General features: G+C 39.8%; 1 protein-coding gene across 1 annotated transcript in view; it reads left to right on the forward strand.

The window, feature by feature from the left end:
• Positions 1-15,981, forward strand: part of LOC133153227 (multiple epidermal growth factor-like domains protein 11) — a 150,607-nt gene that overhangs the window by 97,473 nt on the left and 37,153 nt on the right. Inside the window, exons 6-8 of the mRNA XM_061277383.1 lie at positions 8,596-8,842; positions 9,191-9,311; positions 9,390-9,526. Of these exons, the coding sequence (XP_061133367.1) occupies positions 8,596-8,842; positions 9,191-9,311; positions 9,390-9,526 (505 nt within the window). The remainder of the gene's footprint in view (positions 1-8,595; positions 8,843-9,190; positions 9,312-9,389; positions 9,527-15,981) is intronic.

Consider the following 15,981-nt stretch of genomic DNA (forward strand, 5'->3'; position numbering starts at 1 on the left):
GTATCTGTCTGCCATGCTATATGATGCTCATACTTTTAAGAATTGGCAGGGGTGTTTTTTTTATGGTTTCTGGAGTAATGTTTTTGTTGTACCAAATAAGAACATAAACAAAAAGGCAGCACCAAATAAAGGCTGAAGTAAAATCATTGCCGAAGTAAGAAATAATTTATTGAAATAACCCAATTCCGGAATTCAAGTGTTAGCACAGAACCATAGGCAGACGTAAAAGTCTGAATAAATAAAAATAACTGGAATATCCTAAATGTCGTGTAGCTACATATAAACTCTGTTTTAACTCTAGTAACGAATTAGGAGAGCATAATAACAATCATGTCATTGTTGCACGTCACATGACTGACAACAGTGTAGAAATAAATTTAATAAATGTATTTAGTGTGCAATGTTAAGTGGGAAAGGTAATTGCTTGTGCCAGCAGCTAATGAAATTGCTGGGAACATATTGTAAAAAAACAAGAGAAAAAAACAACACACACACAGTTGATAGAGTTAATATTTGGATGCGGGCTCAATGGAGCTCTCACAAAGCAGATTGAATGCTCTCTGCATGGTCTTTTCTCCATTGTTTGCTGTTCTAGTTTGTATTTTCTGTAGTTACTTGGTTTGAAGATTCTTATTTGGTCTAATTTGGTTCAATTTTGATTTATTCATTTGATTTACTTGAATGACGCTTCCTTTTGAACAAACTTATGCACAGTCGCTCTCCCTTTTTGTTATGGCCTTTGAGTCCAGGTCTAATGGGGTCATTAAAATGAGGTCATTAATTCGTGGCTCATCCCTAGAAAGCTTGCACTTTTCCAGTATGCCAGGCAATGGCTGATGTGATGTGACTAAAGTGTTCAACAGTTCCTGGATGATAACAGTGCAAAGTTGAGTCTCGGGAATGAACTCGCTAAGAATAAAAATCGGTTTAGTAGTCATGTCATGTAAAACCACTGAGTAAAACGTAATGACAATCCACGGGCGCTAGAAAATAGTATACTCATTTTGCAGCAGAGATATGATGGGCCCAAAGTGATCATTTTTCACTGGACTCCAAATCCTATGCTCCCATGTAAGTCACTGCCCTCAAACCAGGTTCTGCTGAGGATCATGCTCAGAATTCATAGAATCAATCCATGCATTCTGTATAAATTAATCTCAGGGCACACTGATATCGTTTTTGTTTAGCATTTTTCTGAAAGAAAAACAACTCAACCAAATGAGTGCCACCTGATAATGGCTAATGAATGAGCTGACACTTGCATGATTTCTTCTTGTGTCAGGAATAAGTTGCGCAATGAAACCCTTTTTGTCACAAATAACTGGAAAGGAGAGATAGAGGAGCATTTTAATTTCTTTTGATTTTGTAATCAAGTTTATAAACATTGCACTTATGACCTCATCCCTTTCTGTCTCTAAGTACAACTAAGTCGAGTCACAGTTAGGCAAGTGATCCGACAACAGGACAATATGACAGGAAAAGTGGTCAGAACTATTAAAAATTAATTACATGCGTCTGTAGATTTGCCGTCATTTGTGTCATGGGAATTCACAAAGGTTGAGTGGAGGACTCTTCTTGGAAGTTGAAGCTGCATTTGATCCAAAGTCCTCTTCATTTCTAAATTTTAGGTTTGTTTGTTTCTGGAAGGTGAGTTGTTTGGGGATGCTGACATTGAGAGGTTTTGTTCTTCATTGTTGTTATAATAACGTCAGATCAGGCACCTGATAATACACTATACAGAAAATTTGAATATTGTGATAAAGTTCTTTATTTTCTGTAATGCAATTAAAAAGACAAAAATGTCATACATTCTGGATTCATTACAAATCAACTGAAATATTGCAAGCCTTTTATTATTTTAATATTGCTCATTCGAGTGAATTAGACGATTCAAGTGATTAGTTGAATACCCTAGTAGTATACTTTTTCATGTTATTCTAATATTTTGAGATAGGATATTTGAGATTTCTTAAGCTGTATGCCATAATCAGAAATATTAAAATAACAAAAGGCTTGCAATATTTCAGCATAACATTTTCTCATTTACAATGGCGACATAGTGTGTTACTGATGGTAGTGTTTGTTACTTTGGTCCCAGCTCTCTGCAGGTCATTCAGTAGGTCACCCCGTGTGGTTCTGGTATTTTTGCTCATCGTTCTTGTGATCATTTTGACCCCATGGAGTGAGATCTTGCGTGGAGCCCCAGATCGAGGCCATTATTGACCAAATACTTATTTTCCACCATAATTTGAAAATAATTCTTTAAAAATCAGACAATGTGATTTTCTGGATTTTTTTTTCATTTTGTCTCTCATAGTTCAAGTGTACCTATGATGAAAATTATAGGCATCTCTCATCTTTCAGGTGGGAGAACTTGTATAATTGCTGGCTGACTAGATACTTTCTTGCCCCATATATTTTTCACCTTTGTTGCTACCCCATTTGGCTGCACATATTGCACATGCCAGAAGCCGCCCCTACTCCAGAGTGTAACTCCACAACTGATAAACTGAGAACTATTCCTTACTGAATAAGGCCTTGTCAAAAGGTATTATTCTGTTCTTAATTTGGGAAAAAAAGTTCTGCTTAGTGCCAGCAAACTCCTCTTGATCAAAGTCATTAGTCATTTGATTTTGACTCATTGCTACTGAATAATTGAGGCTTTGTATTTGACGATGCTTGCTCCTAAGCTAAGTGTAATAAAGAGTATTCCCCTCACTGAGAAGGAGACAGAAGATGATAAAAAAAAAAGAAGCCCGGAGAAATAGTTGTGTAAAAAATGGGAGGAAATAGAGAATTGTATGATGCTGCTTCTTTTCCAGTTTGTTCTGCGCTTTATCCAAATATTCAATATAATACGTACGATGCTGCTCATCCCTGTTTGGTGTGTTTCAGCACAGTTCCATGAGATCTTTGGCTAAGGTACTTGGCACTCAAACTCTCTGTGCGTTAACTCCCTTCTGAAGAGTGCTGCTTTGCCTATATGTTGTATCGCAGGAAAGTAGTAATTGACAACCTTTTCGTACCACAAATTATTCAACATTGTGCAGTAAGATTTTTAATACTTAATATCTCCACTAGTCAAGACCTACAAGTTCTGATTCATACCAGCCTTAAATGAATTTGAATTTAAATGAGATATGCTAAAGAGAAGATGCCTATTAAAGTTTTATACCTACATTTGTCCTATTTACTTGGAGCCAGCAGAAAACAACATTCAGGTTTAGCTTTTATTAAGTGTTTATTACAACATAATCAATGCTAATTTTATTTTATAGCAAAAATGCAGCAGCTGAACTTATTAAAACAAGATTGCTCAGGTTCCAGACAAATGTTATGGGAGAATCTAGGTGGTATTCACATTTATCTAAATCTCTCATGGTTGCAGGATTCCTCAAGAGTAAAGAAAACCGAATAAACGAGTGTTGCAGGCTTAAAAGTGTTTTCGACTACTTTTAATTGTTCAATTAAAAAAAAACCTCATTGGTCAATACCCATCCATCTATCCATCCATCCATCCATCCATCCATCCATCCATCTATCCAGCCATCCAGCCATCCATTTTTTGAACCGCTTATAGCCACGAGGGTCACAGGCATGTTTGAGATTATACCAGGGGTCTTTGAGCGATAGGTGGGGTTACACCCTGAACCGCTCACATAGACTTAGATAAAGAAGCATTCACACTCACAATCACAATTATGGACAATTTGGAGTGGTCAATTGTCCTATCATGTATGTTTTTTGGGAATTTGGGAGAACCTGGCAAAAATCCACACAGGCACAAGGAGAACATGCAAACAGGAAGGCCAGAGCCAATATAGAATCCTGCACCTTCAAACTGTGAGGCCAACGTGCTAACCAGTGTTCCACTGTCCAAAGGTTAGACTCCAGAACTTTCATTGAGGCGCATGTTATTCTTTATGTCTTTATTTTGCCACGATTTGTTCCATTTGGCTCAGAACATTTACTGTTCCTAAACTCATGAACACAAAAAATGGGAGAATTAGCTATGTGATGAACATACTGTTGCGTTTTTTTCAAGATGGAAAACAAAGATTTGGAGTAACAGTTGGTTCTTTATTTGGAAAATATCTTGGGTTGTTTTACGGCAGTCAGTACACAAGGCACTTCAGCAGATGAAAAAACAACGTCATAGTTCCGGTCAGAAGGCGTGAAGTGTCCGCAAGCAGGAATAAGGAAAAGAAGGGAGGAAGAAAGAAGGGAAAAAGTCCTTGTTAGATAGACATCTGTTGTTATCACCTGAATGTCCTGTTATCTACTGAATATTTTGTATCTATGTGTCATGAAGTTACTGAGCTAGGCCTTATATGTAATTTACCACCTCTGTGTGCTGTGTCTGTGCTCTGATGGAGCAACTACCGTTTTTTTCCGTGTATAATGCGCGAAATTTAACTAATTTATTGTCCTAAAATCTGGGGTGCGCATTATACATGGATACAATTTTTTCTAAAATTTTTTTTTTAAGTCTTTTTTTATTTTATTTTTATTTAAAAAAATCATGGTACAACAAAACCAACAACAGGACTGACCGACAAAGACGTGGAACAAAAAGACAGGGTGACATTACGAAAGACAGGAACAGAAACCAAACAGACATCATGACAGTAACACATGCAATGATCCGACGGTGAGCGAGGGGCCGACAGGACTTAAATACAAAACACGTTACATTGATTGAGGTGACACAGGAAGGGAGGGGCGACGCGAATAGAAACTATGGCAACCTAGACACATAGCAAAACTGGGGACGAGACATGACAAATCTCCCTCGAAATAAAACTTGAAATCACCTTTCTTCTTGTTTGTTGTCAATCGCGCATCTCATTCAGCCATCCTGCCCAACACACTTAGTCAGTAAAATTCATAATTGACGACACATTGTTTGATGCGATGGTGCAATCCTTGATGGTGTGTTATTGTCAAATATTGTTTGGTTCTTAATCTCCATCGCAAACCGGATATCATACGGAGGCCACCATTACAGATGCGCAGAACGGATGCGCAAGACACGTCAGCTATATAAAGAACGAGAGTTGTTTTCTTCCTATTAGTTTCAATTCACAGTTTAATTAGCAGTTTCAATCAGCAAATAACAAAATGCGTATTACAGGTAATATTTTATTTCACAACACTTTGCCTTGTTCCTTTCGTCTCTGCTGTTCACTTCAAACACGCTCCATACGACCGCAATGCTCTCGTATCAGACGTTTGCTCGATCACCTGCTCGTTTGCTGTCACAATGTACCCTACACAAATCCGAAACATTTGTTGCGGCTCCGAGTCACGACGAGGGGCAAGTTTTGGTTTCCAAGGGTGTTTTTATTCCTCTTCAACGTCTCTCCCATACAGAGCCGCCTTTTTCACGTCCGCACTGATCGCGGTGGTGCCTTTACGGGCAGTCGGAGAAATCAACGCCAACAAAAAAAATTACATCCAGCCTAGTTAAGACCATACCAAAGACTATAAAAATGGGACCCATTGCCTCCCTGCGTGTGTGACGATCATTGGGACTTAAAAAAAAAAATTAAAAATTAAAAAATTTTTTTTTTTAAAATTGGGTGCGTATTATACATGGATGGGTACAGGCTTTTTTCCAGCATCAACATGCCATTTTTAGGGTGCGTATTATACATGGGGGCGCATTATACACGGAAAAAAACGGTATGTTTTGAAAAAATAATAAGAGTATTTACACATTGATTGACATAATAAATTAATAGGAATATTTACACATTGATTGACAGAACGGATTTATTTACGCATTGATTGATATGAAAAGTATAAAACTATAAAAAATATATACGTTCGTATAAACTACAAAAAATATTGCTCTCTTCAATACATAAAAAGCTTTCAGGGTCTTTTCAGTTTTGTATTCCGCTCGGTAAGAGCATAATGTGGCTAAATGGTTCTTCTGTGTTTCGAAGCAAGGTTTCAAACCAGTTGTGTGTGATTAATCTTCTGAGAGCAGTGAGTTGTAAACATTTCAGAAAAGGCTTCAATGTCTTTAGACCAAGCATTATTCTCACTGAAGCACTAACCCAGAGACTAACTATAGTTTTAAAAGTGCATCGAGTGCTGTGTATGAATATCTAGAAGGTAAAGAGAAAAACATTATCAGAACCTGAAGTAGCATGTGTGATTAAAAACTAGGACTGTCTCCATAATAAAATCACATCTTCAATCTGTTCTATCCTATTAATTTACGGTACTTTCATGTTTGTTGTCTCACCAGTAGTATTTACGTTGAAGATAGGCAACACAAAAGGTGGCAAAAACATGTCCGAATAACCAACTGATTTCCTTTTAGTTATTTTACATTTTTCAAAATGGTTGATTATTGTGATATCGCTAGTCACGCTTTAAAATCACAAATAGACACAATTGACTATCTGATGTTTGTATGTAGGTGTGCGTGCGTGCAATTGTGTAAACAAACATCAGCAGCTTAGTTAATTGAACTGCTAAGAGTCTAGCATACGTTTTATGAGAACTACACTTTTTGCATGGAGCGGCTACAAAAAATATTCTACACCACTCAGAATAGTAATGTGTATACTGTATTACAGTTTTTCTCTATTGGTTTGGCTCATTTCTTGAAACAGAAATTACATTCTCAAAACTCTAAGATCATTTGGCATAACATTCTTACAGTTCAGCACAACACTATAGCTAACCTGCAAAAGTACATCTCTTCTGAAACTGTTCACCCATGCTCCAGACCTGATTCCTTTCGCATGTAAACAGTCAGTGCCACCCAAATTGCAAAGATCCTTCTCAATTGCCCTGGCTCATTTCAACACTCTTTAGTATGTTTTGCAAAACTCAACTGGATGGTCCAGCAAAACACCATGGTTCACCAGCAAAAGCTCATATCTCTCCAAAAACAGTTCACCCATGTGTCAAAATGAAGTTCCTTTCTCATTCAAATAGTCAGTGCTCCCAAAATGCATCGTCCTTTTGGCATTGTGTGACCACTGCAAGTCAAAATATTAAGATGTTTTGTCACTACCTAACAGAATACAATAGTGTATAAAACTGAAGGAAAAAAAGTTTCACAGCAAGATCTCAAGTAGCCTCAAAGCTTTGACATCACACGAAAAATACAGTCATACCAACCATGTTTATTCACTCAAATACTGTGAAGTATGTAACTTTCATGCAGTATAGTATTGTCAAAGGAAAAGAAAAATATACACAGCACACATATACTGCAATATCAAGACATAAACAAAAAACAAGCAAATTCATGTGGCTTACAGTGTACTGTAAATCAATCTGCAGTTTACAGAAAACACTCTAGCAACTCTTTACTGGTCACTGTACTCCAAACACACCAGCCTGCTCCCCCTCCGCCGCCCCTCACTCATGATCACTGTCATGGTCATCCTCGCTCTCCTGTACTGCGAGGGGTATTTGACAGAAAGGACAGGGAAATACTGAACATTTACTGCACTGAAAGGTCAGTATGTATTACAGTAGTACAGTAGTACTTGTTAGTACGTATTACGGTAGGCTACTGCTGCAGTTTTTAGCTAAAATGTTAATGTCAGATACAGTAAAACAAATACTTGGGAATCTGAAATCAGGTAAAGGGGGAACAGAAGCCAAAAAAGTTAAGGAACCACTGCTTACAGTATTTACAGTTAAGGCTATGACAATAAACAAGCACTAACTGACTTAGTTCTACAAACTGGTACCGTAGCTCTTTCACTCTATCAGAGTTCCTTTCAAAGGGTAACCTAGAAATTTGTTTCATGGTGATGTGATGCTTCTTCAATTTCCAGTCTATTGTGGAGATGCTTATGGAGTTGGTATTTTGGAAAATGGCATTGTCTTCAATGATGGCAGTGCGGATCTGTCTCAATGGCCAGCTCAGTGAGTGGCCTAGTGGTAGAGTGTCCGCCCTGAGACTGGAAGGTTGTGGGTTCAAACCCCGGCCGGGTCATAGCAAAGACTATAAAAATGGGACCCATTGCCTCCCTGCTTGGCACTCAGCATTAAGGGTTGGAATTGGGGGGTTAGATCACCAACTGATTCCCGAGCGCGGCACCGCTGCTGCTCACTGCTCCCCTCTCCCCCAGGGGATGGATTAAAATCACACGGGGATGGGTTAAATGCAGAGGACAAATTTCACCACACCCAGGTGTGTGTGTGTGATGATCATTGGGACTTTAATCTTAATCTTTAATGTGACAGATCTCTTGTTCTTGGTGATCACTGAGAAGTTTTCGTCTGCCACCCATGCGAGGTTGTCCTGCAATTCTAGATTTAGAAATCAAAGGACAACTCTATATTACTGTACAGTACCATTCGTATTTGTATGCCTTGAGTTTTTCTCACAGAATGAGTAACCAATGTAATTGTATTGTTGTTGTTTTTTGTTTCGATTCTTTGTCAATTTGGGTGTCACTCGCTGCCCGCATTTTGTGTATTTGCGTTGTGCTTGGTTTTGGCGTTTTTTAATTATTGTTAATACTCACAGGCTTTTTTTGATTGAGACCACAAATATTGATGAATGTTCAGTAATAAATAATGTGTTCATTTCCCCACTACTTTGTGTTTCTCTAGCCTGTGAAAGTGACTTCTGGGGTCCCCACTGCACTAACCGCTGTCAGTGTCGGAACGGGGCCAAATGTAACCCAATCACGGGAGCCTGCGTCTGCACAGATGGCTACCAGGGCTGGCGTTGCGAGGAGCCGTGTGAGCACAACTTCTATGGCAAGGACTGTCTGCTCGAGTGCCAATGCCTAAACGGTGCAACATGCCACCACGAAAGTGGCGAGTGCTTCTGTGGACCCGGATACACTGGGGCATTGTAGGTTGCTCGTCATTGTTGTGAATGCCTTTAACAGGATCCTGCTTGATTTGACTTGCTGTACATTCAGAAAGTATTCAGACTAATACTATTCACTAATCCATAATACGTATAACATATTACAACTTTTACAGGAAAAAAGTCATTGGTAATTCATACTATTCTGCATCGTGTGTTGCTGTCCTAACAACTGTCTGCATCTGTGTGATGTATTTATTCACTATATATCAATATGAAATGAGCAGTCTAAAATGAATCACTTTACATTACTGTATTTCAAAATTCTATTTTTCCATTTCATATCTAACATACTAGTTTGTAAAATGTAGCAATGTTCTTTGGGTCCAGTTGCGAGGACCCTTGTCCACCAGGGAAGCATGGCCCCTTGTGCGAGCAACGCTGTCCCTGTCAGAATGGCGGAACGTGCCATCATGTGACTGGTGCATGCTCCTGTCCTGCTGGTTGGGTGGTATGATGAATTTTTAACCCTTTGTTTTAGACAAAAAATCCGCATTAACCAGTGTAAGGTTTTGTCATCCTTTCTCAGGGTCCTGTGTGCGCACAGCCGTGTCAGTTTGGCTCATTCGGCATCAATTGCTCCCTGGAGTGCACGTGTCGTAATGGAGGCCTGTGTGATCACATCAGCGGCCAGTGCCAATGCACTTCTGGCTACATTGGAGAAAGGTACAGGACATTAACAGACAAAAAGATTATGTTAAAAGATGATCTAACATTTAGTACAAATTACTTTGGGGAATAACATAAATCCACTACACACATTGACAAAGTTTAATTAGTATTTTCTTGGAAGTTATTTGTAAGGAACTCCGACTTGTTATTGTGAAAAATGTGTCTCCTCATGACAACATCAACACATTGACATACTTTCAATTGCACAGAATTTGTACTTGTGTCTCTCAAGCGATTCACGGCAACACTAAGTGGGGAGTCTCCTGTGTCATATTGTCTCTTTGTCACTGTCATTCTGTCACTTCCGCATTCCTCCTCCACAAGCTGTCACAACACCTGCAACAACGGTGCAAGTTTTAAGTTTAAAAAGACTTACCGTATTGGCCCGAATATAAGATGACCCTTATTATAAGACGACACCCTTTTCAAGACTGAAGTTTGAAAAAAGACTTTTTAAACACCAAATTTAATTTTTATACAGAAAATGATTACATTTAAAACAAATGATTATAACAATATATTCGAGAGAAAACGCATGTCATTTTGCCTCATTCAAATCATGCAAAAACTGTCTATCATATCTTAATATCTGAACATTTAAATATGTAAACTAAAGTGCAATCACATTTGTAAATGAATGGCTTCTGGGTTTTGAAATGTAAATAAACCAATCTACTGTGATAAAACAACAAAATTGCAATAACTCCATTAACCATCAAAGTGAAGTCTAACTGTAACTGTAGTCTTGAAACAAATCTGAATAAGGAAAATATTGCAATAAAATAATGCAAACTGCTACCGCTTTTGTTGGAGAGCCTGAGGATCGTATAGGGGGTTGGCTCGGAGCTGTCAATCAAACGGCGCGCACACGAAGCAAACTGCGATCGGACAAACGCCACAACAGTGGACAATAGCAACAATGAAATGTATATACTCACTTTGTGTCAAAGACACACACGATCACAGCAACATACTCAGTCGATACCAGAAACCTTTAACTTACCGCTGCGCACAAGTGAATGGGTATAATATCCCCGAATGTAAGACGACCCCCACTTTTTCGGTCTTATTTCAATGCAAAAAACATCATCTTATATTCGGGCAAATACTGCAAGGATCTCACTCTGCATTGTAGCCTAAGGTAGAATCAAATCCAGTCCATTATTGCAATGTTGTACAAGATGTTATACGGTGGGCATTCTAAAGGTGTTCCCTCTGGGGCAGTTGTTTTTTTCATTTTCGTAGTAATACCGTTTTTTTCCGTGTATAGTGCGCAAAATTTAACTAATTTATTGTCCTAAAATCTGGGGTGCGCATTATACATGGGTACAAAAACTTTTAAATTTTTTTTTTTTTTTTTAAATTTTTTTTCTTTTTTTAATTTTTTTTTCTTTTTTTTAAAGAAAGTCATGGTACAACATACGACCGCAATGCTCTCGTATCAGACGCTTGCTCGATCACCTGCTCGTTTGCTGTCTGTCACAATGTACCCTACACAAATCCGAAACATTTGTTGCGGCTCCGAGTCACAACGAGGGGCAAGTGTCATGATTGGTCCCCAGTTTTGCTAGGTTGCCATGGTTTCTGTTCGCGTCGCCCCTCCCCTCCTGTGTTCCCTCAATCAGTGTGATCATTCTCACCTGCCTCTCATTTCCAGTCATGTATTTAAGTCCTGTCTCTGTGTCACTCCCCTGTCGGTTCATTGCTAATGTCACCCGGTCCCTTTGTCTCACATCTCGGTCAGTATCTGTTGTTGGTTTGGTTGCAAGTTATGTCTGTTACCGAGTCTGTAAGTTCCTGCAATAAACCCTTTTCCAAGCTGCACGTGGTCGCCCTGCTCCATCTTCCACTCCGTTCGTGACAGCAAGTTTTGGTTTCCAAGGGTGTTTTTATTCCTCTTCAACGTCTCTCCCATACAGAGCCGCCTTTTTCACGTCCGCACGCCTTTTTCACATGCGCGCACGGAGCGCGGTGGTGCGTTTATGGGCAGTCGGAGAAATCAACGCCAACAAAAAAAATTACATCCAGCCTAGTTAAGACCATACCAAAGACTATAAAAATGGGACCCATTGCCTCCCTGCGTGTGTGACGATCATTGGGACTTAAAAAAAAAAAAAAATTTAAAAAATTCATAAAAATTGGGTGCGTATTATACAGGGGTACAGGCTTTTTTCCAGCATCAGCATGCCATTTTTAGGGTGCGTATTATACATGGGGGCGCATTATACACGAAAAAAAACGATAAACATCTAAAATGTGTTACTCTCCTTTTTTAATAAAGACATAAAAAAAAAATAATAATAGAAGTTGAATGCTCCCCAAAAAAACAAGGTTGTTAGACTGCACTTGTGCCTATAGGAACAATTACACAGACGTACAAAAGTACACTTCCGGCCAGCCACAGTCCTTATTTTAACTTTCCCTTCCTTCGTTCTTCATCCGCAAAAAGGGTGTCATCTGGGATGGAATTCCCGCCTGTTTGATTGTTTGTTTTTAGGCTGTTTATTGGATCTATCATGTCTCATATTTGACGAGTGGTGTGTGTGTGAGGTGGGGGGGGGGGGGGGCTATAAAACCAAAGATAAACGTTTATTGTCAACATCATTATAGGATATTATTTACCAATGAAAACTGGAAGTTGTCTAATAAGCCTTTAAAAGCAGTAGGATTCTATTTTTCATACACTAACCTATTATATATATATATATATATATATATTGGCTTTTTACCAGCATTTATTTAATGCAGCTTTAAGCTGACCCTTAAATACACAGTCACTATTATTCTAAGTGTCACATTATTATGCATTGGTACCATGTAACCCTGTGCTATGTGTCGCATGCAGAGAAGGAAAACTCTTGTTAAAAAAAGTAACTGATGCCTTGTAGCAACATCTCCTTAGATCATTGGCTTCAGAAGTTAACCTTGAGGGAAAATCTGGACTTTGAGTCCAATAGGCAGTTTGAGGTTGCCTGCCATTGCGCTCTGGCAACTCCTGTGACGTCGATAGTTCCAAACTGTATGGGCCCGGCATTCCGCTTGGACCAACCATCACAATGGAGAGGGGGCAGGGGGTCGTGCTAACTAGGCAACCGGTGGTCCTCCATATCTCCCATGCTCTAGCCTGCACTTGGAGAGGACACTAGAGTTTTGCTTCACACTATTAAATCAACACGGGAAGCAGCAGTCTACCGGGTTATAATGCTTGGTTGGTGTAGAGCGTGGCGTCAGGGGTTGCTTCTAATGGTGGGAGAGATATTCACATCTCATTGGAGAGCGACTACCCGCCCAAACTGGGCAGCCCCCGGCCAATACCCTGCTGTCCCTCCATGGTCTGCCTTCTTCATTGGGTGCATGGGGATTAGGTGACAGATGACAAGCAGACTGCAACATCTGCACCAACCAAAAAAAACAAAAAGTATGAGACCATGTTGGAACAACTGGCTTGTTGGAACATCCTCACAACGTCCAACGGACTCTGAGTCCCTTTCGAGTTCACCTTGCAGAAGATGGTTGAAAGAATGGGAACAACTGCTTACTCTCTGTCTGCACACCTCTGCTGATCCATTCACTCTCATCAGTGCCTGACTTCTACACCTGAGGCAAAAGATGGATTTTATACCAATTTGTTGGACGTTCTTCCAGACGAAGCCCCAACACAGAAAGTCCTGGCGGCCTCCTCGCTCCAAACACTGGCACCAGCTCGACATGATCATCACCAGGCGCACAAGCCTCAAACAGATGCTTCTCGCCCGCATCTACCATTGCGCACACTGCTGTTCACTGGGATGCTGCAAGATCCGCCTGACACCAAAGCAACTCTATCGTGCCAAGCCACTTGAGAAGCCGCGCATTGACACTACCAAGGTGCATCATGGAGCAAAGCTTGAAGAAGTTCTTTGAAGGTGCCATTTCTGCCGACCACCAATGCTGCATAGCTTCAGAAACTTGGAGCCCTCTGTGTCACGACTCATCTCGTTTCGATTCCTTGTGTATATGTTGTCATGGTTTCGGTATGCGTCTTTTCCCCCAATAAAACCTGGTCCAAGCTGCATTTGGTCGGCTCCATTCCATTCAGGACACTCTGCCTGTTCCACCACCAGCTGAAGAAGTGTGAAGACAAGTTCACACAGTAGGCCATTAAAAAAAGAGAGCCAAGCGAAAAGAGAACAAACAAAGAGAGACCCCATTGCAACCAGCCACATCTGCTTCATGTGCAGTAGAGACTTCCACTCTCGTATTTGTCTCACAAGCCACATACGATGCAGTTCAAACCGCATCACCACAAACTTGCATTGTCAACTCTGAATGAAGGAGGCCTGAAATAAAAATATGCATTGATTATACACATCCTAAGCTAGAGTAATAATAAAATGGGACCTTCTCCCAGCTGATTAGTTAATGTCTTTACCTAATTTATTGTACTCATACATCTATTTGCCTTGGTGAGAAAGTTTAATACATTTATCCATTAATTCATATTGATATGATGCCTTAAATTGCCTCAAAGTGAAGATTACCCATACTCTGACTTTAAGATGGAGCCTGCCCACATTCTCCAGGGGGCACATTTGCATGCAGTCTTGAGACTGCTATAATATGATGCAATATAAGAACCAGGAATAGTCATCAATTAATTTATTAGTACTTGGTGTTTGAGAAAAGCATTTCTCAGCATTCCCTTTGTTGAATGAATTTACTTTTTTTTTAATAACTCGTATATTGATAAAGAGTTTACTGTTCTTCCATCATCTCAATAACTGAAAGAGCCATTTTGAAACTCCATATCTCCCTCTGTTGTCCTCACCAACTTTTTTCACTCTTTCCACCGTTACTCCCATATTACATCCATTTATTTCAGGCCAGACAGGTAAATTAAACCACACGGAATAATTCCCTGAGTGAGTTCTTTTCCACTCTGTCCACGTTGTAATGGAATTAGCAAAGATAAGGGTTTCAAGTAAGTTAACGTGATGTGAACATGATACCCAACAGATATCCTTACTAAGACAATTTAATTGAGTCATTTGTCTATTTCTCAGTGGTTTCAAATAGAAAATGTGTGGAGCATGTAACTTGGCTTTCAATTAGCATAAACAATGTTCTATCAGGATGGTACGATGGGGCACTGCTTAGCACATCCACGTCACAGTTCAGAGGTTAAGGGCTCGATTCCAGCTCTGGTCTTCCTGTGTGGAGTTTGCATGTTCTCCCCATGTTTGCGTGGGTTTCTCTCGGGTACTCTGGTTTCCTTACACATTCCAAAGATAATATGGTAGGTCGATTGACCACTCCAAATTGTCTATAGGTGTTATTGTGAGTGAGAATGGTTGTTTGTCAAGATGTGCCCTATATGGGTAACCTACCACTCCAAGAGCGCTGTTATATGCAACGACCTGCTGTGTCTTAAAGAGTAAATTAAAAATGGAATGTGTCACATTTAATCAGAAGTCATAAACATTTTTAGGGGTAGTTTTTATCTTATTTTCTCTCTCGTTTGTGTCCCATTAACTCTGCAAAGGATGTTGTGTTGTTTTTTATTTCATGTGAAGAGCGGATCGATAAACTAAGGCTAAACAGTTAACAAAGGGGAACAAAACCACACATCTAGTGCTTTATCTTGTTCCACAAGAAAATGTGGCAGTTTCTTGACCCATTCCTCCACAAATTTGGTTGATTGTTTTCCATTACTGCACAAGCAAGCACACATACTCCATATAAAGTCAAAACTTTGTACAATGAGGTCGTACAATAAGGAGTTAACAACATCAGGGGTGTGTTGGCCTTTAGGAAAATGTCAGTAAATCTCTTACTAACACCCAGTCTAACCCTCCTCCATGCTCTGAGTGCAAGTCACCAAACTCCCTAAAGGCCTAAAAGTTAAAAGTTTAGTAATGTTATAGTATTAACAAAGGTCACAACAATGTTGTGACCCTAAAAATATAAATATATATATATATATATATATACAATATATATTAGATCTTTTTTTAATAAATTAAATATATACACTTGGGTAGCACGTCCGCCTCACAGTTAGGAGGGTGCGGGTTCGATTCCACCTCCGGCCCTCCCTGTGTGGAGTTTGCATGTTCTCCCCGGGCCCGCGTGGGTTTTCTCCGGGCACTCCGGTTTCCTCCCACATCCCAAAAACATGCTTGGTAGGCCGATTGAACACTCCAAATTGTCCCTAGGTGTGAGTGTGAGTGCAAATGGTTGTTTGTCTCTGTGTGCCCTGCGATTGGCTGGCAACCGGTTCAGGGTGTCCCCCGCCTACTGCCCGATGACGGCTGGGATAGGCTCCAGCACGCCCGCGACCCCAGTGGGGACTAAGCGGTACAGAAGATGGATGGATATATATATATATATTTTTTTTTTGTGAAATTGATTTGTCTGATCCATGTAATTCACTAGCCAGAGTTCACTCATGCGCCTTCCCGTCCATAGAG

Source organism: Syngnathus typhle, linkage group LG4, assembly GCF_033458585.1.
Source record: "Syngnathus typhle isolate RoL2023-S1 ecotype Sweden linkage group LG4, RoL_Styp_1.0, whole genome shotgun sequence".
Taxonomy (NCBI): Eukaryota; Metazoa; Chordata; class Actinopteri; order Syngnathiformes; family Syngnathidae; genus Syngnathus; species Syngnathus typhle.